This window comes from Embiotoca jacksoni, unplaced genomic scaffold (assembly GCF_022577435.1).
Source record: "Embiotoca jacksoni isolate LCO1_2020_lvr unplaced genomic scaffold, fEmbJac1.0.p SCAF_123, whole genome shotgun sequence".
In the NCBI taxonomy this organism is placed as follows: Eukaryota; Metazoa; Chordata; class Actinopteri; family Embiotocidae; genus Embiotoca; species Embiotoca jacksoni.
In genome coordinates, this window is record NW_027185256.1 from 22,887 (window position 1) to 47,797 (window position 24,911).

At 43.0% G+C, this 24,911-nt stretch overlaps 1 protein-coding gene across 3 annotated transcripts in view; it reads right to left on the bottom strand.

Annotated features, from left to right (window-relative positions):
- Positions 1 to 1,460: 1,460 nt before the first annotated feature.
- Positions 1,461 to 24,911, bottom strand: part of LOC138195739 (glucosidase 2 subunit beta-like) — a 122,777-nt gene continuing 99,326 nt past the window's right edge. For all 3 annotated transcript variants that reach the window (XM_069145368.1, XM_069145367.1, XM_069145366.1), the window contains exons 13-15: positions 21,730 to 21,801; positions 5,849 to 5,948; positions 1,461 to 2,255 (exon numbers count right to left, since the gene is read on the bottom strand). In XM_069145368.1, the coding sequence (XP_069001469.1) occupies positions 2,118 to 2,255; positions 5,849 to 5,948; positions 21,730 to 21,801 (310 nt within the window). In that variant the 3' untranslated portion in view covers positions 1,461 to 2,117. The remainder of the gene's footprint in view (positions 2,256 to 5,848; positions 5,949 to 21,729; positions 21,802 to 24,911) is intronic.

Consider the following 24,911-nt stretch of genomic DNA (forward strand, 5'->3'; position numbering starts at 1 on the left):
GGTTTTGTTTTTTTTGCTGCGAAGTCGTTTTGTTGGTTTGGCACGTTAAACAAAACTGACCGTTATTCTGAAAATCGAAGGTGAAAGCGAATAGTTAGATTGGCCGTCAAACAGCGTGTGTAGATGGGAGCTGAAGCCGGATAAATAAAAAAAAGCGGCAGTCCCTGGGCTACGGGGCCGGAGGCGATTGCATTGCTGGCAGGCAAACAGCCACCCGGCCGTCCCAGCAGGGTAGGAATATATCAGGCAGCCTATTGGATACCTGACAGCTGATTTAGCTCCCCCTTAATGAGCAGAGGGTCCTGCAGCAGAAACCCCACAATCTGTTACATAACAACATCACAGGCAGCGTGCTCAGGAAGAGGCAGAGTGCTCGGGCTGGCAGAATCTTAAGAAATCGAGAGATGGCACATTCAGCATGTAGTAATAATTGATAGCCTGTAAATAGTGTGAAGGAGCTACGAGACTGTTGTGGCTGTGGTGGACGTATGAATTAGTAAATCAACTGTTGGTGTGTATATTTGGTTGAAAGCAGAATTAAGAGCAGATTAAAAGAAACTGTAAATTTACATTTAAGAATAGATTGGACAGCGGTTGTATTTGTAGCAATGCCACTATATTTATTAGACTATTTACAGAGTGATTTTGTCGAACTGTAAAACTGTAAATACACTGCGGTGAGAACAGTATTTAACGGATATATCTCCTTATGAAAAGACCAAAGCCAACAGTGTGTTACTCCGGCTCTCCATACTGTCTCAATCCTGACTTCAACTCCCTTCGTGGCGCCCTGAGCCCCCAGGGTCATTTTTTTTTTTTTTCTTATAAAGTGAATCCGTGGTGTTTTTTTTTGTTTTTTCACCATTTTCAGCTTTGGACTCAAACACATTTGGCGCCCTGGTGGGTATTTATAGTAGAACAACGGCAAACAGGGAATCGAGCCAAAAACAAACGACTGCGTTGATGAGGGAACGTGTGCAGCAGCGGTTTGACCGGTTTTTGGATCGCCGACACTGTTGGTTTTGGTATTTTCACGGGATTTGCTGACAATAAGAAAAACACATCAAGTCAACAGACTCAGACTTTAAAGCTGGGGAGGGCAGTTTTCTATTTTTTTTTGGTGTGTGTGTGTGTGTGTGAAGGGAGGTGGGGGGTTGGGGGGTAATTGGGCAAGGTTTCCATATAAACCTTTCAGCATATTGTATTTCAAGTGGTCGGCGAGAAAACACTCGAGTCCTGTACCTCTTCTAGGACTGTCTTCTAGGCTTTAAACCATGTAGCCTGCGACTTTAGGCCAATCACGGGTCATTTTAAAAAAGAGGGAGTTTCTATTGGCGGTTCTACAAATGCAGCTGGTCTTGCGCGTCCCTTCAATGGCAGAAGGTCCTGAAGAAAATGCTACTATTTCAGCACCGGCAACGACCGCTTACACCTGCAGAGCAACCCCCCCCCCCCCCCCCCCCCAAAAAAAAAAGGAAGACTGAATGATCAAAAAGAGAGTCTAAAAACGAGCCTGACAATAATCACAATAAAATACGTGTCGGTATTGGTGAAGCATTTTAGAGATGGAGGGGAAAGCTGAAGGACTAGGGCTGTACTTTAAAAAAAAAAAATGTTTAGCCAATCCCAGCTTTAAGAGTTAAGTGAGTAAGTAAATAAGGTCGCCGCTGTGCTGAAATGGAAGGACAGTCCTTTTGTCTGTGCGTATAAATAAGCAGTCCATTGATACGGCACTTGCATTAACGGCAATGTCGCTAAACCCGACGATTACTCTCGTCTTCCATTTATTTCTTCAATTATTTACATAGAAATCTTGCTCGGGCCTTAAGTGTAGAATGTGATCAATACACAACACTGTCAAGAATAAGTGGTGACCGAATGACTGAATAAATGCTCTATTGAAACTATAATGTAACAGAAATGAAGCAGCGGTGTAACCGTCAATGAGAACTAAAGTGGTCTGGGAACGGAGAGGCAGACTCGCTCGGAAGTATATATGTTCTGACAACACAGATGTCAGAGGGGACCCCAAGGACCCCGGCCTGTCACCGCGGGCTAGCCGGCAGAGGGGCGGGTTCCGAGTTATTCTCGGCTAGGCCAGTAAGGGAAGGGGGGGGTCACAGTTCACTGTGTATACCCCGCTGCTTCAGCACCGGCTGACAGGCCACGGGAGTCTGAAAGTCCATGATGTACTGGCATTTGCTGGGCTCCTTCACCGATCGCAGGGCTGTCTCCGTTCCGCATGTCAGCGTGACCTAGAAAAAGCACAAAGAAAGAAAAGTTGAGGTGGTGCGGGGAGAAGAATCGTTGTTAGGCCGAGTCAAGAGCCGTGCCGGTTGTATCTCGCAGAGGGAGCCGACTCGAGTCGTCCTGCTTTTTGTTTGACTCCTTTTACAGCCTTTTTGAGAAAAATACAACTTTGGTGAAGAAGCGAGGTTCGTCACGAATGGTAAAAAATTATGCCAAAGACATCCAGTGACTTGTTGCAACTTAAGTATATTCAGGTCATTCAGATTTTTCGAGCCCGGCTGCTGGGACGTCGCGGGGGGGTGGGGGGGCTGCAATTACCGCCGTCAGAACTTTATTAGGTGACTTTGACGCCCTCTGCAACAGAGCGGCAGGAAAAGAAAAAAAAAAAAAAGTTTTATTTCGAGGTGGTTGCCATAGCAACCCCTCACATCATACTGCACCCTGAACCGACAAACCCTCTGGCGAACAAAAGCACCTGGGGAGGCAGCGAGATGGGAACTTGACAGGAGTTATTGTGCTGAAGTTCCAGGCTGGTAGAACTGGTGGTTTTGTCCCGTACAAGGATTCAAAATAGTCTTTTGTTATGTTGCTTAGTATCTTAAGAGTTATCAAGCGGGTGCGTGCTGCTGCGAACGACAAAGTGCGTTCGCCTTATGATCGGTGGTTCAGTATTGACTCGCAGGTGGCAGAGACGTGGATCCGTGTTGGGGGCGGGACTTTGGACGTACGAGGTTGGTTTTGAATGATTACACATACGTAACTTTTTTTTTTTTCTTTAAATAAGAAATGATGTCAGCCCGCCCCAAATAGTTGACTTCTCCTAATGTGGCACTTCACCAGCTTCGCAAATCGGTTGACGGGAGCTCTGCAGACTTTTTAAAAGAAAGCCGGTGTTACAAACTGGAGGTGTGGAGTCTGGAAGTGTTCACCCGGCAGCGAGGGTCTCATGAAAGAAAGTAGCACTCAAATCCAGATCCAGGATTTCTAGAGCTTGAACCATATCGGGAGAAAATCAAGATACACCGGCTTCTGCTGGGTAAATTTTGTCCTTTCTTTTTTTTTTTTTACATTATTTTGTTTTTGTTTGTCTTTTGCAAGTACTCAAACTTTCTGTAAGGTGCAATACTAAGGTTAGATTATAACCTTGGACTACCCCTTGTTAATCTTTCCTATTCTGGTACTGTAGTACTGTAGTCGGGCAGCAAACACGATCTCAAAGACTGCAAACAAACCCGCAGTTGCAACTGTGCGTACAACCACGAAAGCTGTCAGCTGACAGTAACTGTACGACTTTGTTTTCTCCTGCAATCTGTTTGGTCACCTGACTCGGCAATTAATCTGCTAACTCCGATATCTTCATGACCAATAAAAAAAAAAACGATGACAAAACCCGTGAAGGCATAAAACACTGGAATTATCCACAATAAGTTGAAATAGTTGTAGCTAAACTCATTGCTCAATGTCACAGAGCGTGAATACAAACTGAAACAGTTGGTTTCACCCCTATAGACTCCTCAGATATGCCGCACTACTCGAATGTGGAATCCCATCCGCAATATCCACCCGAAAGACAATACATCAGTGGTCCCTTCTCCTCAAACATAAAGAGAAAAGTGCGTCCCCCCCCCCCCAGAAAGAAGAGAGTGGAGGTTCAGCATTTCAAATATAATGAGCGTCGACTTCTGACGAGACTTCATTTATGCCGTCTGCACACGGCGAGGAGGTCGTATCAAAGGAATTCAATTTAGCCTTTTCAAAAGGAGGCCCCCGGATGGCACGAGTACATATATTTGCAAACGACATTTATTGGACTCTGATTTGAAGAGGGGCCCGGGCAAAGAAAATGAGATGATTAAATGTGCTACATTTTTTTTTAATTGAGCAAATTCTCCCACAAAAGTGTAAATGGATCTCATGAAAGTGGACTGGAAGAGGCAGGAAAATGCGGGAGAGTAGAAGAAGAGAAAGCTGCGTAAGAATGCAAACGGAGCAACACTAACCATAAAGACCATTGTGGACTGTCAAAGAGGGGGGGAGGCAAGTCAGTTTCAATCACTTGGCTTTGGACAAAACGTCTTTTTGCCAGGCTGCTGGGCGACCCATGCCTATAACTGATTGACTAAGTCCCCATTGTTGAAATGCACATGCACAGAACGAGGCCTGCAGAGAGCAGCTCCACATTATTCCTGATTTATCCGGAGAGAGGAGCTTCGTACAGTTCATCCAAGTGGCATCTTGTTTGGCCGGATTGTTAAATTCAATATCTAAAACGTCCTCAGCTCGACATCTGAACACACCAGACTGTGTGCTCTCAATCAATCTCAATGGTTCTCCGAGAATCTGAAATAAGGGTTAAATTAGTGATTGAAAAATTGGTTTTCTAAAAGTTTATAATTGGGACCAAACAATAACCGACCGTGAATTTCTTTTGACTTTGGAGCCGGATGTGACCGTACGTGACGAGCGGTCGATCTGACTCAACCTGATTGGGAACCCAAATACACTAGGCCGCGCCCACTTAGTGAAAAACCTGACTGCACCTGTCAATCAAACAGACACGCCCCCAAACATGCCGGGTTTTTTTTTTTAAGAGTCAGAAGCCACGCCCACTTCTATATACCTATATCCATGTTTGATACAGGTCATTATTTCTAACTTCCCCTGTTCCTCAGGTGACACAAACTCATCACTTTATTCATGTTTACCGTTTGTCTTAATAAATCCAAATATACTGTGGCAGCAAGACTTATATCCAGATTTGTCTTTTTCACTGAATAAAAAAAACTCACTCACGCACTTCCTCCAAGAATTGTTTTCCATTAAAAGTTTTACCTTTCTATGTGGGGAAGTAGTTTTGTTGGTGGTAGCTTAACAGAAAAGAAGAGATAAATAGAAGAAATAAATTGTTGGGCTCAAATTTGTTAAACAGTAGAACGATAGTGTGTATAACAGGAGATGCTGTATTGCTGTAGTGGTAGAAATCTGTTGGCTTGCTCACGACAGGAAGTAAAGATAGAAAGCGAGTTGCCACTAACTGCAAATTAAAAGGAAGCAAACCAGGAAACGGGGGAACACATCATATAATGCTTATAAAACAGGTAAATTAGAAATAAAAGCCGGGTAAATAAAGGGTAAATAAAGGGAGTTTATAGCCGGCTGTTCCCTTTTAGCCAAACCGATACCAAAGTCATGTTTTATTAAAGGTGATTGATTTCTCAGTAAACACATTGTTCAGGCTGTCTAACAATAAAAACCAATAAATGACAACGATAAAACATGCACTTAATACAAGTATTCAATTAAATAATTATTAGAATTAAAATTCGCAGGTTCTGTATCACGTCTCTTATTTAGGGCGGGAGTCTAAAGAGTCGTCTTTTGTTCCCGCATCCTTTACTGTATCATCTTTCCATCTGTTTGTCTGACAGTCTGTCAGCGTGTGTGTCTACCATTTGTTCATCTGAGTATCTGTTAGTTTATTCATGTCTGCCTCTTTGTGCTCTCGTGTGAGAACGCGAGTGTGCGTTCGAGTGTGTGTGTGCGTGCGAGTGTGTGTGCGAGTGTGTGCTGTTTTGTAGGAAACACATGTAGTGCTTACTGTAGTGCTGCGTGAACCTCCTTGCCAGCAGGGTTCTCCGTTCTCGTACACCATCTGATTGTAGTGGTTCTTGGGCGTCCCCGACCACATCCCCCACTTCCTGAAAAGCGACAAAATCGCATCAAATAAGAAAAAAAACGTACGCGACGTGCAATCCCCCCCCCCACAGAGAAATCGAACCGGGCGACTGTACATTTGGAACGTGCTCGAATCGGCACGAGAGCACGCCCCGCTCATCACTGGGAAATATCGCTCCGCCGTCTCCATGGCAACATTGCAACCATCTCAACTTCAAATAAATATAAATAAAAATGACGTGTTTTTCCTCGATGAATTTTGACTTTGGGATTTTACAACGCTCCGTATTGCTCGTCTGCGTCTCCATGGATTTCTTTTTCGGCATACGTCTCAGAACAAGATGGAGCAAGCAAAGCGGTTTCGCGTTTCCGTGTGTCATATCTATTCAGTTTGAGAAATCCTACAATCTCTAGAAAGCATTAAACCTACAATCGTCTGTTGCTAGGTCGTTACCAAGGGTAACCCGCTGGAGTAGCAAACATTGCATACATTATACAAGAGTCGACTGACGTGTGGCTGGTTGCTTTTGTTAGTCGTACCACATGTATTGTTCCGATGAACGACGTCAAAGCTTGTGTAACACTGCTCACGGATATTGCTTCTTTCAATACTTCGATGAAGTGCCTGCAGAAGCAAAGTTTTTAATCTATTTGTCAAAATGGTGTTTTAAAGAACCAACACACAATCTTTTTTTTTTTTTAAACACCGCTTATTGAAAAAACACTTTCTCTCAGCACAAATACAAAGCTGGCAAGATGGCCAGTCTGGCAGTGCCCTTCTTTGGTTGCTGGCGCCGGCACCCCCCCCCCCCCCGTCCCCTCTCCTGTTCAACAATGGAGGGGAAATATTAATTACCATTTTGTCGGAGCTAATACTGCGTGCAATAACACACGAGGGAAGGAGAAGAGGAGGAGGAGGAGGAGGAGAAAAAAAATAAATAAAAAAGCACTAGCTAATTACATTTCCACCAAACATTTCAAGGGGAGTTAGGAAAACCAAAGCAAACCAGGGTGCCGGTGGACGCAGTCCAACACGGTACCGACAGATGCCATTTCATTATGCTCTCACCAGCTAACGTCCTCTGATCTTTTGTTGAGCTCGAGCAGCTTCTTTGAGGTGGCGTCAACTGCAGTCATGCTGCTGGTAAGTATTGATTTTTGACAAACACAGTAATCCTGTTGGGTTGGGGGGGGGGGAGGGGGGCTGGTCGTCTTTTCTGCATTCGGTGCATAGCCGACTGAAAGATTTCACTGAAACATGTCTCGCTCTGATCTCTTGCCCTACATCAGCTAGCGCCTATTTTCTGTCTGCAACACTCAAGACCGAGCGTAAATAATGGAATCAATCTTTGTCTCACTTCCAGGGAAACGTACAGTAAGTATAAAAAATAAACCTGTAGGATTTTTTTTATTTTTTTTTTATTTCCAAGGGCTTGTCAGTCATCTATTAATCATTATGGATGAAAAACTATAAAAAAAAAAAAAAGCTATAAATTCAAAGTATTGTTCTTTTAATTTGCTTAAGTGCTTTTCTCATCACCAGTGCCAATTCTCTAACAAGTACTTTTTATAGCATTTAATCAATGGGCCAACATTGACCTTTCCACCGCCAATTAAAGCAGCAAGATCTGCTCTGTTCTTTGAGTACGGCTTTTAGTATTATGGAAGCTAATCTGCTTTATTTCATGACCTATTATGATTTTTTTTTTTTTATTGGTTCTCTTAATTGATCTCGACAGGATCCTCAAGACTGATGGCCTGACTTTGAGTGAAAGAAATTTACATTTGCACACCACTCTAAAGCTCAACAACAAACCAGTCATCTCGCATTAAGTAATATTTATCCAATGTTTCTTTTTAATCTGGCTGTTTTTTTTGTTTTCTTCCATCAAACATGACATTGCAAATCTCACACAACACATTAGAATAAATAAAGAACTTTGTGGACTGTGGAAAAAAAACAAACACTTTTATCCTCGTTGCATCCAAGCTTAGAATTTATTTCCGCGTTTCTGGAAACAACTTTTTTTTTTTTTTTTTTCCTTATTTGACCTTGATGAGCGCAAACATGGACTCTTCTGATTTCATAAAGCACTCTCCGGCTTTTACAGACACATGGCTGTCTTCGGGTCCCAGAGTGTGACTTTCCCGCTGTTCACGATGCGCGCGGCTTATTTAAGATGCCTGTGCGGGTCAGTCAGAGGTGAATTGCTCACACAAGTGGAAGTCGGCTGGACCCGAGCGTCTCGCCTCTTTCCTTCGAGCTTGTTTGATTGGGTTTTAGCACTCTGTTAGCACCGGGAGGCCCTCAAATGGATTGCTGTCAGGGCCAGCAGACACGGCAAGCAGAGAAAGTGACAGTGCTCCAGCTCTTGCTGCTAGTTGACCACCGATCCCTTGCGCATCACCTCCGTGCCTCCTCATCCATCGCAACCCCCCACCCCCTCCCCCCACACACACACCTTACCTTCGTTCTGTTGCTTCCTTAATCTCCATTCTCGCTCTGTCAGCCCTCCTGTGCCCCAGGAGGCGGCGTAGGCCCTGTCAATTAGGCTTGAACTATCGCTGAGGTGTGGCCAACACACTCCAGTCATTTGGACTCGCAGGAGTCACGAGACGGAGTCTTATTGACAGATCATTCTCCGTAATAATACCTACTTGCACTTGGTATTGGCAGGCCATTTTCGAAAGTCATTCTCCGGTTGTCGCCAGACGAGGGCACAGCTAGTTATTTACACCTATGAAAAACAACACGCTGGGCCTCACCGCTTAATTTCACGGCACCAGGGTGCATAAACATTACTATATGTTGTTCTAACCCCGTGACAGACAATATAGCTCAATCCAAATGTGCCAAATGGACCCGTGTGGCTCGCTGACAACTTCATTTTCTCATCCAATTTGTCACAGTTTGTCTTTGAGCTGCAGCCATGACACAAATCATGCTCGCTTGCACTTGCAGCAACAGGGTCAGTCTCCTTATATTAACTCGGTTACTATATGTATTTCCTTGTTGGCTGATCTGTTGCACCTGTTGGCTGTTTGCCTGCCCGTCAACAAAATAAACACATGACTGTTCAAAACACCGACAAAGTAAACAGACACATTTCCGTTTCCAGAAAATAAATGTATAATTTGAGTATGTAAATAGATTAAAACCGCCAGTGGAGGATACATCTTTGATTTGGAGCAACCACATGGAAGCAAGGGGAGGGGCCACAAACCCACACAGACTTCTCTTTAATGATTAATGACGGAAGATATTGAAGACATCCTCTTTTTTTCAGGCTTAAAACGTTGAAAATCTGATTCGGTCTTTGTCTGGCCTTCTCTAATGCCATAAAATGCACCTTCCATCAAAGATAAACCCGTAATAGCTGCATATCCAGCCGGCTAAACCTATTATCCATACATTTACTTTGCATTGTGGGTGAGATAGTGGGCCTCGGAGAACTCAGACATGCCTCTAACGGCACACATTAGGGAGCTTATCTCATTTAATTTTCTCTCTGAATTACTAAGGTGTGATTTCTATTGACACACAGAATAGCAGATGGAGTTGTGATTTAATTACATCTAGCACCCACAAAGGCAACCATTAAAGCTGCAGACTCAGCTCTTTGATATCTGTAGAGTTTATTGCAGGGCAAAAAAAAAAAAACACCAAAAAAACCTGATATAAAAATCTTGGGAAAACGGTATAATATGTTGTTGATCGTATGCTCAAACTGCCAGTTTTGAAATTAAAGAATTTTTGTCCTCATATTGTTTTACTGATTTGTATTATCTAATCCTCATGAAGAGTAATTAGCATAAAAAAAAAGGATGATTAGCTCCCTTTTCTTCTGATAATGGCTTGAGCTGATATAAGCTCCTCTTATTTCTTTAAAACGACGCGGTCGCCACTGATTCTGTTTTAAACTTCAGCGCCGCGCTAATCCGTACGCCTCGAGTGATAAATCCCGAAGATCCACGGCTAATCTCGCTCAACACCGAGAGGAGAGTTGCCCCCTCCGATATAGCCACAAATCAACCTTTCAGAAGCAATTATCATTTGGACAACGCCACTCCGGGTGTTTAAACACCCCGCAGGTAGCGCCGAGGGAGAAGAATCTGGGCCAGAAGTGCGTTTGTGCGTGCGTTGGTTTGTGTATACGTTTGTGTGTTGCGGGACCCCGGGCCAAACCATGAACGCAGGGCCGGGTATCAAACATCAATCCCTTTTGATTGTTTTGACCAGACCTGGCTTTAAATGCTTGGCGAGAGATAACACGGAGAGCCAATTCAAGTATCAGGTCACGGGGTTTGAAGGCTGGTAAGAACCCGAGACGTAGATTAAAGCCGTTTGACCAGAAAAGCAGCATTTAAACAGGACAAACAAAAGTAATCTGCAAGTAATGAGCATAATTTGGACTATTTTGCTTCGCAATTACAAAAAAAACCCCAAAAAAACCTGCAAAATAAAAGATGAAGCACTCGTGAAGTGTGGAACAATTTGTGAAAGAAATTTTTTGAATTTAAAAGCGACTTCATATTCCTCAACGTGCACCCTTGTGCATGAAACCACTTGTATTTACTGCTAATTTGCAAGAGCAAAAAAAAAAAAAAAAGTTTCAGCAAAACAAAGAAATCTTTGCGATTGACAAATCTGCAAAGTAGCAAACTGTTCATATAGACGGCATCCGCAAAGCGTTCGGTGGCAACATACGGGATTGATGTGATTTTACTTGCATCCGCTCGTAGCAACAAACAATGTTTTCGCAGCACTCGGTTAACGATTGAAAGGGGATGTTCACTTCAACCGCAATCTTTCCCTCAGTCCTCACCAAAGTGCTTCTGTTGCCTAAAACTAACCACAATTTCGATTACATTTTCCTCACAGCGTGTCCGGCGACGACACACAGCGGTCTGCAAACACAGCCGTCGTTCCAGTTGATTCACAGCTTCTGAGGCGACTCCCATCAGTTTCCGTTACGGAGAGCATCAACACCGAGACAGATCTTTTCAAACGCGCGCCATCCATTTGCAGCTATGAAGAGAGACAGGAACTGTCAGACGATATATGCCAGCTCAGCATCGCATTACTTCTAAATAGTTCTCCGACAGCCGACTCCTCGTGCTGAATCCTAACCTTGTGCAATCCCGATGAAATACAGCACCTGTGTTAAGATGGTGTAAAGTCGGCGCTTATTACTGTCACCTTCCCACTGTAGCATCCACTCATTAGCTGCCACCGCAATGAATTATACCTCACAGCTATGCTTTTCACTGCTTTAACAAGGGGTCTGGAGCAGCGAGTTAGTCCCCTCACTATGCTGTTAATGCGCTAATCATTTACAGCATGAGACGTGGTGACGCACCGGCAGGTAAAGAGAGTAATTTGGGAGCTGCTGGTTAATTTGGATTCGATGAAGCAGCTCTACGAGAGAGAGAGAGAGAGAGAGAGAGAAAAAAGAAAAAGAAGGGGTCTGTTCTCATAGCCAAGCTGTGCCCCTCGAGTCAGGTCACCGATCAGACAGCGATGTCCGGAGATGAGGCGGCGCCTTTACTCCGCCAGTCAGTGATGCTCCTCTCACCCATTGTGCCCGGCACCTTCATAAATAATTCATGTGAATAGGAACATGTGAAGGGCACGTGCTCAGTCAGGGCGGCTTTCACTCCATTTCATATGACCGGTACGCAAAGAGAGCATTTACGCCTGCTTCTTCTTTGCCGGTAGCTATTTCTGAATGGAGGTACGCGACCGGATTCAAACGGTTATTATTACACATGGTAATAAAGTCGTCATCTGCACGTCCGCTATTTAAATTTCAGGAAGCGGGTTAAATGTTTTTGTTTCGCGCAACCGCTCTGCCGCCCGGTTTTCTAAGATATAATGCGTTGACCCACATAATTACTCGGAAACCGCGAGTGACATCGGTGGCACATTTTGTGCTGCATAAACAGAAGACTGAGGCCATTTTATGCGCGGTTATGAAACAAACTCAGGGTGCATATTTCATCAACACCTCCTGACAGATATGAATCAGGGCCGATGTCAAAAGCAAATCAGTATTCTGTTAACAGCTCACTTGTGCCTCATTAACGACTGGGCTAGATGTTGCCATGGCTACCCAGCAGAAAGGCCATCAGGGGTTCCCAGTGTCAGCCCCCCCCCCACACACACTCCCCTCCCCACACACACAACCACCCACCCACCCCTACCCCCCCTGCTCTCCACTCCCCACCACTTTAACCCTCTCCTCTGACACACAAAAGTCATTACCCCTTCGCCTTGATTACCAGATAACACGTGGGCTGTTAGGTGCAGGGACCATACATCATAAAAGCATCAAGGAAGAGAAATACACTGCTTTCCATCGCCTATAATAGTGAGTGTATTATATAAATGAATTTCTATATCTGCCGGATTGCACCAGTGTACCATGGTATATGCTCTTGAGCACTGGGCATTAAGCCGTTGCCGTGTTTCCAGGTAAAGAGGGCCCCTCTCTTCACTAATGGCACTCCAGCGAATGACCTTGACAGCTTGAAAATGAGCACATTAAGTAGAACACTTAAATGTATAATTATGCACTTGTTCCAGTGGAGCTGTCACTGCTCTGTAGGTTAAATCATTACAGCTTAGATAAGATGAGAGAAATAAAATAATAAAATGAATCCCTTTTTCTTTTTTTTTCCTTTCTTTTTTTCCAAATGCCTATCAAAACAATTAAGGGATTGGCTTTGATATGGACACATGAAAGGGAGCAGCGCTGCACTCATTAAGTGAGCACATTTAAAAGCAGAGCAGCGGAGAGCGAAGCAACAAGCACACTCAATGGTGACTTTTAGTAAAAAAAAAAAGAAATGTGAATGGAAATGAAAAGAGCTTGTTTTCAATATCATAGTTTGAACATTTTGATTAAGAATTAAATCCGAGTATCATCAGAATGTTCAACTTGTTTGTTGTAATATGAAAATGTGAAATCGATTTGTTGTGATCAAAAGGCTTCTCCTGCTGGAAGTATAACGCAAATGATGCACAACGGAGTGAAGAACAGGGAACTTAAAATGTAGCTTCTCCATTTTTTTTATTCTAAGGTCTAACGATCAAAAAAAAAAAAAAAAAAAAAAAAAGTCTGTTTGATTTAGGTGCACCACCTGCAGCAGGTTGGTGGGTGTTGAAGGATTTTAACAGTCGTGCCAGAGCACCAGTGAGAAAAGATAACGTTTGTCATGCATGCAGCGACTCTACATAAAGAGCCAGCGTGAGGGAATTCTGGGTCCTGCTTCATTAACACATTGACATTTGTAATGCAAATTACAATAAGTTGAGTCCTGAAAACAGCCTCACTTGACTTTTCCTGGTTTAGAACATATGAAACTGAAAATTAGGCAAGTGGCTAATGTCGGAGGAAAATTCCTCCTATGTAACTGATCTGTAGCTGACCCTAGGTCCCCGTGTCCATAGGACATTCTTGAGGGGCAAACCGGTATATCCAAACCACACGTCCCTTCAATGTAATCAATCAGATCAGCAGTGTTTTTCTACTCCGGGGCACACAACTAGAAGCCACGGTCCATATGTGCAGATGACCAATGACCGATGTCATAGGGGTGAAGAAGAGGGCGCCTCCTTACGTGGATATAAGGCCGCTCTCCTCACAAGGCGGCGGTCGGACTTTCTGGACTCTCCGCGAGTGTAGAAACTCTCTCCAAGGACGATTCAGCTGAATAAGTGTTCCTGTGACTCTGTTTAAATCGGATGTACTCGCTTGGTTCATGTTTGACGATTGGTACGCTCTTATGATTTTCCATATTTCATTTTGTAATAAATACTCAAACGACAGCGAGCTCGACATACTTTTGATTTCTCACAAGGAAATACATTAATTTCCACCACAGCTAACGCTGGCACATTCACAGAAATGTTGATTAATGCGTGCATTCCTTTAAAAATAAAAGAAAACCCCCCAAAAAACTGAAGCGCATGTCTGGGGTGTATGCGTGTCCAGACGATGGGTGTCTGATACCGAGACGCGTACTGTGTATTACTGTTCTTAGTGGCCTTTAACAAACACCATTTCCCATGAGCCAGAGACCCATTGCCAGTTAAAATGTCACCGGTTCAACAGAATGAGGACACGGGCGAGCCGAGGGGCCGCGGCAGCACGGCAGGCAGCGAATGGTGAATGTGTTGTGGCGGTTTCAGACAGCAGAGACCACAGCTAAGAAGTTGGTGGGAAATGACATGAGAAGAGAGCGCTCGTGGTTGTCTGTGTTATTGATATGGGGGGAGGTCACGCTGATGTGTGCATGCACGCTGCTTTAACTGTTGTTCTCATTTTTAATATCAAGTCGGTACCAATTTATCTTAAGACTATTGATTGAAGTGACGTCGAGACTCCGCTTCGGTTTCACTTTTAAAATAATGGCCACTGGGATACCTTCTATCTTTATGCACATTATGTCTCCTTAAATCAGCTTCCCAATATCAATTAATCAGAAAGGATCAACATTGAGCACTATCACATCTGCTGTGAGGAGTTTTGTTGCTCCTGTCCTTACATCGCTTTTTGTGGACTTACACATTACACTGAATTCGTCGAAGTTAAAAAATGTGCTATCAACATTGTTAAAATGCCCCCAAAATAGCACTATTTTTAGATTGACAGATTATATTTTGGTCCATGACTGCCACTCTAGATGAGGCCATCTTCCGTCTCCTTCCATGATTCAGTCTCAGGTCGATGTTAAATTTCTTTGGGGCTCATTTGTAACCTGCTTGTGTTCGAGCAGTTTTACAGTAATAATCTTACGGCTCCCTCGCGACGGCTGTGCAATAAAATGGCCACCTATGGAGATAATTAGCGACGGTAGTTTTCTCTTTTTCATACATGCGCAGCCGCTGCAGAAAACTGCAAGTGAACAGTAATTAATGTTAAAACGAGAAGAGACGTGGTATATTTTTCCGTCATTTCTTTTAATAATTTTAAAAAAGATGTTGGGTTTCTCAGCTGCTCTCATGAGAAATTGACTGTTATTGATCAAATGAGCATATTTCCATATTACCATGGCCACAGGGTAGAGTCTCTACTTTCTTGGGTATATGCCAATAAACTGTGCTCAGCTGGTTCATTCAGACTGAGCCCCCCCCCCCCCTCTTGACAGCCTGCAGGCATTCACATTTCTGCACCTTTTTCTCAGCACCTGGCAATTTTTCTGTTCCATTCTGGAGATCTTTTATTTCAGATTAAGAACTGCATGGTGGCAAAACAATATAGGGTCACTTTCGCTGGTTTTTGAAGTGAGCCTGGGAGTAGGTGCGAGAAAACGCTGTTGTGCTGTGTGAATGTACCTCCCAAAAAACAAGAAGGAAAAAAAAAAAAAAAAAAATAGAAAAGAGTCAGATCTGTAAACAGCATACGTATGTCTGCCGCATACCGCTACAAACAGCCACTGTATTTTGTATTTTTCACGGCGGCCAGCGCATCCCACTCTCTCTGGGGTTGCGCCGCGCTGTCATTTCAACTGCCTGGCTCCTTCGCAGTGGGCATACACAGTCATTCACTGTGGTTTCAATGTTGCTAGGCTACCTCACTTCTTCACTGTTTTCTGTTTGAAAATCCACTGTTCAATGAAGCAGTTCAAGGGAGACCTGTGGGTTTGAATACTGAGCGATATGAAGTATGACCCTGCAGGAGAAGCTGACAACACTAATACCCTTTTTTGTTGTTGTTTTACAATACTCTTTTATTTGTCCCCTGCACTTGATATCACAGAAGCTCTATCCTTGCTCTATATATCTATAGCCCATGCAGTCGTAATATTCACAGATCAAAATATTTATAACCTTTCCTGTTTTAAAAGCAGACAATCTGAGTCATAGGTGTGGTGAGAATCTTCCCTCTGTAGTCACCCACTGTTCTTTCACGGTTCGTGTACTCGCATCCGCCCAGCACCGTCTACGAGTTATTATTATTCTTGTTTTGTCGATCCTGTTTTCAGCTTTGGATCTCGGGGCGTGTTCCGAGCTCGGACTGTCAAACGCAGCGCGATGCCAAAGGTGAAGGGTGAACGAGCAAGCTGCTCGCCGGGCCCTGCACAATTTCAGCGCCGCCTCTTTCCTCCCTCCTCGTGCGCCCTCGATGATGACGAGTGCAGAGCAGTTTGACCCCGGCACAATGGAAGGGCCCGGCTCCTTGAACTGAGCAGGGCCACACACGCCGACCCCCGTGACCCCGACTGCGTGGCCACCTGATTTCCCTGGAGTCTCGAAACAAAAACTCATTGGATGACCTTTCAACTGATCCCTTCCTCCTCCGCAGCTACATTTAAATCATCCCGTCCTCCCTCCTCTGTGTGTCTGGAGGAAAATTATTTTTGTAAAGCAACTTTTCTATTTTTGTCATGTCTGGCCACACATTTCTATGAATTATAGGTTCATGTTTATTTTTTTATGCGTTTCCATTTTTTTTTTTCTCTCCAGAAACTTGCATGACCAATCAAAAAAAGTTAAATCTCTCCGTTGCATATTTGGTTTAATATGCAGCAGAAAGGTTTCCGAGTTCAGACGTCTCCATTTGTATCATTGCAGCCAGCCGGAGCTATTTCCAATGCGTTTATCCCGGGCTATGTTTGAAAGGGTCTACATTAAAATTTAAAATGCACTTCTGCTCGTGGTGAAAGGTTGTTACGGCCAGGCTCTGTCGTGGCGGCGCACTTTAAAGAGTTAGTTGTTGTGGTTGTTAGCAGGAAATGACTTGAGCACTAAGCTAATTACTAGACGCTGACAAAGTATTTCCTAGGGACTTGTGTTTTAAAGCTTTAAATGGATCCGACTGATATCGAGCTGTGATGCTGCATTTATACATTAGTCATTTGAAAAAATAATAATAAAGGGAGGTTAAATATTTAGAATGGATGCCGGTGTCTTGAGTTACATACTTGATTGGATCACTTGAGTATTAATCAGTTTCTCGTTTGTAGCCGGCCACACACACAGTGTCTGAGAATTTGATGTGTGTGTGTGTGTGCGTCTTTGTTGTGTGTCTTGTCATAATTTTCAAAGCAGTGCAGTAACGACACCGTATTCAAAATTTGAGTTTTTTACCATTAAAGTGTTGTTTTCCTGTTTTTTTTTTTTTTTTTTTTTTTTTTTAACAATAAATAGTTGTCACACTTTGCTCTTTTTTTTGTCACATGTTTAATGCTGCTTCAGTTCTCTTTTATTGTGTATTCAAAACTTGGACTTTCTTACCAATGAGCTTTCTCGATTACCAAAACAACCAATCAATTTGTTTGTTTGTGATATATTGTGACAGGCGTCTGCGTTTCTTCCTTTATTTGAGTGTATTCTATTATTACATTAACATGCCACTTTTTTTTTCCCATCAGATTTGATTTTTTTTTTCCATTCGATTCACTCTTCGCGTGCACACGGAGTCGATAGTCCTTGTTGCTCAGACATGTTTGGCAGAAATTAATACAAGTTTAACAAGAGTAATCCACATTAAGCTGAAGGTAAACTATGTGTCAGGGTTTTTATTTTTAAATCTGAAAGGAATTTCTTAACATTTTGTGAAATACACTTTGCCGTGGAGAGTTAGATGAGAAAATTTGTCACAATCTGTAACTATTTGGTGAACACGACAGACAAATAAACTTATGTTACAGCTAATGACTTGTTAAAAGGTAGCCTCAAAGGAGCCAAGCCAGCGGTTTTCGTGGCTTCTGGGTCGAGAACAAAGACAAATTGTTATTTTTACATTTGAGCATGTATGAGTTAAATAAATGTGTTAATTAAGGAGCGTTAGAGGTGCCGGTAGGCAGATTTGAGGGAGACAGGTTTGCTGTTTCCCTTTGCTTTCAGTCTTTATGCTAAGCTAACCACAGGGCTCTAGCTCCATAATTAATGCACACATATATGGTAATGATATTCTCATCTCACTCACAGCACTGATTAAGTGTACTTAACCAAGATAACAGTCTATTCCTTGAAGCTTTCTTTAAGTGGAAAGAAAAAGTAAGAGACCTTTTGTATGAAAATATGGCCTTATCTTCCTCTAAGTTATGTATATATTTGACTAATAACACACACATTATTGTGTTCTTGTCCATATTGAAACATCTGCAGTGTAGGTTGGAAGAAAGTACGTATAGCCCTCGGCAACTAAAATTCACAAAAATGAACTGGAGTCAAGAGTTTTAGTAAACCCGAGTCTAATCAATGAAACAAGACTGGAGGAGTGGGTTGGTGTTGCTTTGACTGATGAAAACACTGATCTGAAACATGCCTCACAAAAACAAAAACACAGAGTTATGTTTGATATTCAGAGCCCACAGATCGACGAACAAATGTACAACGTTTCGTACCGTGGCTCGTCTCCCTAAAAGTAGAAAAGACGCAATTCCCCTTATTTTACAGGTTAAAGTCAGGGCGGGTGAAGCTCAGTAAAAGTTGGGGCGATACAACGAGAGGAGGGCTGGATCTTTACAGTTAATATGCAGTTCTACAAAATGCCTTCAAACAAAGAAAATCTGCCGTTTGGAGTGCTCCAAAACATCCGGCCATTCACACCGGACACACTGGGAGTATGGCTGAAGCACCTCCGTAAGAACGAATGGCCCAGAATTCTTTAGACATTGTAAAGGAGGAACTCAATACCTCATAGACTTGTGGGAAAGGAATGTGGCATACTGGTGACAATAGGTGATAAATGCTATCGCACAGTTTATTGTATATTCTGTGTGTGTTTCTCAAGCAAACAAGCAACACAGCATTAACACTTATATGTGTATTTGGACTTTTTTTTTTTCCCGTCATGTAAACCCTGTATTTGCTGTCTTGTCATTGTATCTAGCGTGTCTGCCTTTGGAGAGGGGGGCCGAGAGGGGCAGAGGGGACATTATGAAGATGGACGACACTGTCACAGTGGGATGGTGTTTGTCGCAATGCAAGCATTTTCCTCTACTCTATTATCATTATCGTGGCTGATGTTATTGTTACAATAGCCATTTCAGGAAGTGGTTGAGCTGCTGAGGTTGAAAGGCAGGAAAGCTAAATGGGAAATAGAGATATTGGAATTCAAGAGGTGAATACGTGTTGTATAATATCTACATTTACAGATAATTGGGAGCATACCGAATGACTTGCTGTGCCGTATCAAATCTTTATGGCTACGCGTGTGGCCACAGTATAAGCGCGAGCGGCTACAAAGGAAAGTGTTCCCGGGTTGATTTATCGTTCCTTAAGAACATTTGTATAGTTAATGGTCTAACGCCAACTATGCTGCAAAACCAAGCATGAAGGAAGGTTAGAGCTCGAGGAACAATTTGAACTTTTATGAGCCTCGACACACTTCACAAACACGAGCCGTAATCAAATTTCAGCTGCAACGCCGTCCATTTAAATTTGCAAAAACTTAACATAACTAATCCAAATTAGTCCAAATGGTACAAGCAAGTATTAGCAGTGTCATTGACACAGTAGTCACAGCTCCTGCTTCACACTGCCATTGACAGGCCACACATGTTAATGCTGCCCCCCCCCACCCCCCCTCTCTCGCTCTCTCACACGGTTGTCCTTTAGGATGCTGGAGCAGGTGTGATAAATGCTGGCGTTTAAATCAAAGCACCCCCCCCCCCCCTGGGGAGAAAGAAGATGCCGCCATGCAGATTGATATCAGGAAGCCCAGCCATATCCTGCAAGGCCTGACTGATGGTCTGTCGGGATAAAAAATGAACTTTATACCCACCATGCGAGCTATGATTCATGGGCCTTCCCCGCCCCTTCCTCGGTTGAAACCATTCCACATATACCCTCACTACACGCTCTCTGGAAACAGTATAGTACATCATATAGCGCCGCACTGCCTGCCTACACCCAGCAAATACCAATGAGCTGTTTGTGTTTGCATGTGGTCGAACAACTTGCACTATGTCCTATTTTCTTTTTTTTTTTCAAATGAAAAAAATCGAATATTGTTCTCGTCTTCCTGTTACTGATGCAATCGGTAAAACTTTCGATGTGGAAAAAGTAAAAGTACATTTGAAATCTTCCCTCAAGAGTTCTGTTTGGCAGAGATTTTCTTCCAAAACGGAGTCAAATACGTGTCTGACCACTGGTTCTGTTTGGTCCTTCTGCCCTTCCATACCATCATGAGTGACAGGCAGGCAGAAGCGCTGGGGTCGCATTACTCACAGTTTGCATTCTGTTCTCCCTCTTTCCTGCGCTAAAAACATGGTGAAGCGTTGCACTTTCCGCTCCAAAAGTGAGTAGGTAGTGTGGGAGGTGGTGGTGCAAAAAAGAACTCAGCCCTGCTTTAGATTCCAATTAATTTGCCATCTGAAACCAAAAGTATATTTGCAGAGATGGATAATTGCGAATAAATTAGCTCTAACGCCTTCGTTCCGACCGCCAAAAGAAGACAAGTCAAGCCTAACGGCATCACAACTTAAAGGAGGCAAAATGTTTTGACATTGTGTCGCAAATTTTCCACGGTCATTTAGACCTTTATATTGCCTGTTCGCAAAACAAAGTCGTTAGTCTGTGTGCCGGCGACAAGCAGAACAGCATTGCAATTGAGTCGTCCTCTTTAAGGAGGAGTTGCGGTGACTCATAAAAGCTTTTTTCCCGGAGAGGTGTCAGTGTCGATGGAATAGTGTTTCCATAATTGCACCCTATAAAAGTGTTGGGTTGATGACGGTTAAAGCCAATGAGAGAGTGGAAAAGGACAGTGAGACGACATCCCACAATTATCACCTCAAATCTAAATAATCATAAGAGGAAAAAGTAAAAAAAATAAAAAACAAGGAAAACATCAGTATGATGTGTATACTTTTTTTTTTTTTTTTTTTAAGAGAGATGTTTGATGAAGCAAGCATCGTTTTAAACTCGGAAGGTAGAATAAAAATCAGTCACCAATAAGGTTACTGTTATATTATAGGTCCTGTTTTTTTTTCCAATTACACCTCCAATCAGTATAATCACACTCCTGGGGAACAAAGAATAGGAAAGAAACTTGTTTTATGACATCTAAAGAAGCATTTCAGTGGGGACTGAGTGACATCTTTCGTAGCGCATCGGCCTTTTGATGTACATTTTTGTCCGGCAGTTGACACAGCCGGTCCCAAGGGTATGGTACAGTAAAAGACCAGCACATAAACCTTTTGATGAAATTGAAACCCTTGGAGGCTGAGGAAAATACAAGCCCAGCAGTATATGAAACTTGCCCCATTTGTCATTGATCAAAAGGTATTAAAACCCTAATGAAGATCTGTTAGTGACTGATTAAAGGTCATATGAAGCTAACAGAGATTGAATAACAATAAAAAAAAAAAAAAAAATCAATAGCGCAAATATTGGTTTTAGGGCAACTTCATATGGACACTGTAACAATGATTAAAGAGGTTTCATAGGAGTGAAGTTGTGGGATTTGCTTCAGGTCCAATCACGAAATGAACAATGTTGTCACCTAATTGGTATAAATAAGAAAAAAAATGACCTTTTTCTGGCTTTATTGCATGATGAAAGAGCGGGGGAAACCGAATGGACGTGAAAAGCTGCTTTAGAGAAAAACTTACCCTTTTTGTGGCTTCATATTAGAAGAGTGAACATGCTGCTACGGATTCTAAATGTCACAGCACACAATGCAGACACAGAACTGTAAAGCTCTTTGGAGGGACTGTGTTAACGTCCAGTTCTACATACTGCATTTAGGTTTTGTTTCTACCGTCCCTGACATACCCTGGCTGGTCATTGATTGGGATTTTAACAAAGGGGCGGAGGGGACAAAAGAGACGGTTGATTGAGGTACTTACCCTAATGACACCTCTGTTCCTGCAGTGCTCTTTTGTGTGACTTGATTGAACGGGCACAGGGTATAAGTATACCTGCAGAGGAAAAAGAGAACACAATGCAACCACTAAGTAAAATAATACACACGGTGGTTTTCCTTTTTCCCCAGGACATTTCTTTTTTCGGTGAAAGACTGTGCTTCATTTCTTTCCCCTTTTTCTGAGCCTTTTTGATGAAAACCTACGGTCTGACCAATATGCTGGCGTGTGTGATATTACTGGCAGATTTTAACTCGTCACGAGTATAATGCCAATGTCAGCTGATGAGTAACATAGGTACATAACCGACAAGTTTCTCTGGAAGTACTTTTCTGCATACCAACTTTAAAGGATCCTTATCAAAGATGTAATGTACTCATATTTAACTTTCTATTATAAATAGTAACAATGGATTGAATGACTCCATCTAATGTGAATGCAGTTGCATAAACACAGTATTATCTCCAAACTGCAGTTCCCTTCAGCTCTATGGAATTTTTAAGCCTCTTTTTGATCATTGTTTTGGCTTCACAGCCCACAACACAACTGGGTTATGTGAATTCTTGTCTGTATCATTTCAAGGCACAACAGAAAGTGTGTGTTTTTTTTCTTTTCTTTTTTCTTTCATAAACTAGCTTTATGCTTTCTGTCTGGTGAACAAAGTGAAGCATTCGGGGAACTAAAGACAGAGTCAGCTATTTCTCCCAGGGGTTCGAAAACCAAGACGAAAGAAGAGTGAATATTGGCCTTTGCATTTTCCCGGTGGCCAGAAACACAACTGCAAATGAATGCCAATGCTGCTCCACGGAGCTACCGGTTACCCAGAGACCTGCAGCTCTTCTACGGAGGCAAAGACAAGTCTGGAGGAGATAGTAATTAGCAGGCACCGTCACTAAAAGTTCTTGCCAGGGATCGTGCTGGAGAGTAGAGGCACGATCGCTCGCTCCAGTAACAAACTGATCAAAGAACAATGGAGGAGAAAGGCAGCTCGACTGTATTCCTTGACATTTGAACCTTTATACTGACGGTTATAAAAAAAAATAAAAAAAAAATAAGTGGAGAATGCCCAGACAGCCGCAACGAAAGAAAGAGGAAAAAAATAAAAGAGTCAGGGTGGGGCTGGGGGTGGGGGTGGGGGTGAATGGCTGCAGCGTAAGTAGACGTGGGCCGGGAAGTGCGAGGGGGATCAAAAGCTGTACGAGAGAAAAGCAAGATGAAAGACAAGAAAATGATGAACATCAGAGACAGCGGGCTAGCGGGAGACGTGAGTGATTGGCTGCCGAGTTCTTCTGCTCTTGTTTGCGGACAGTATTAAATGCTTCTCATCTTAGAGGCTTTCATTTAGGCATTTATCCTTTCATGTTTACTGTATATTTCAACAGGGGATACCGCCTTCCCCCATAAGGCGAAGGGGGAAAAAAATGAACAGAACCACCACTTCTGATACAGAGAAAGCAGAACGGCGTAGAGTTTAACCCCCGGCGTGTTCTGGAGGGCCAACGCGAGCTTGACATTTTAGTTTTTAGCCTTTTGGCGACGCCGTCAGGTTTTTGGTCTCGTCTACGCGTCCGTCCTCTTCTGGTGAAGGCGAAATCTCACGCACGTCATGATGGAATTTGAATTGAACACAAACGTTCATTTGGATCCGAGGCTGAACTGATTACATTTGGTGGTGGCAAAAGGTCAAGGTCCCAGTGAGCAATATATCTCAGGAGGACCTTGAGAGTAATTGCTGCAAGTATGGCACAAAATTGAACTCGACGTTGAACTGATTACATTTCGGTCGTCCTCACGTCAATCCGCATCCTTCTGTCAAACTCTAGTGAACATATTATCTCAGGAACGCCGTGAGGGAATTCCCTTACATTTTTTTTTTGAACACAGACATTCACTTGGACTCGAGGAGTAACTGAACACGTTTTGGTGGTTAAAAAAAAAAAAGTCGAGACCACCGTTACCTCTTTGTCCGTCGCATTCTTGCGATTGCGACCGCGTTTCACCTTTACTCGGATGCTGAATCGGTAATAGTGATCTCGAGTGGGCACCTTCAAACAGATATTCTGTGCTGTTGGGACAGCAAGTCTCAACAAGTCTTGCATTATTTTACATGAAATTTGGTGTTCTCGTAGCGGCCGTAGGGTGAGTCCTACCGACCCGAGGGCTTCCCCAACCTTTTGTCCAGCGCCAACAACAGGTAAGATGTTTCACCTGTCCAGTGACATATCTTGATATGCTGATCTAATCATGGTGGTGATCTCTTGAGTGTCCCCTGGCGCAACCATGGTGTCGACATTTGTGGTTAGGAAATATATTTATAGAGTGGGACGGCATTATATTTGGCACAGAAACATTCAGGTGATGCGTTAATTTTAATTTAGCAGAATTTAAAGCCAAATACATTTAATAATTTGATTTATATATCAAGAAAAACAATGTTCCAATCTGCCTGAGCCCAACTTTCTGTTCGGCAAATGTTAGCATTTAACATAACACTTTGCAGCAGCAGCATGGTAGCATGCTCATATTGGCATTTAACATAGTTGAAGACTCTTAGTTATCTTCCTCTCTTCAGGAAACAGGAGCTAAAAACTGACTCTAGATTTTTTTTCACAGCTGGTATTGACTCCATCAAGGACACTCAGCACCCACGGTCCGCTCCAACGTCATTTCAAAAATCAGCAGCACAACTAAACGATCAATGGAGATGTCATATAACTGCGCAACATAAAAAGAAACTTTTCAGTGTCAGTGCTTTTGTCCAGTTTCTTTTTACATGTGTAACGATTTCTCAACTAGAGCCCAACTGAATGCCAAATAAAACAACGCGATACGTGCCATACTAAACAAATGAGTAGTTAAATAAATAAATCAGAATTCCCTCTTGACACTGGCTTCATTGTCCATTATACCAAACTAGATTCATTAAGTTTGTAAAGCAGGTGTTTCAGCAACAACAAACATCCTCATCTGAGCCTACAAGCAGATGGCAGCTGATAGACAGAGACACAGTAAGCAGAGGAAGGGGGGGGGAAGGAAAAAGGATAACGCAATGAAAAAGCTATCAAATGAGTCCCAGAAGGGAGTTCCCCTGTATGTCTCTACCTATTCCCGCCTCTCTATCCCCCTCCCTCTTACCCTCAAGGCAAAGCCATCCATCCCTGTCCACT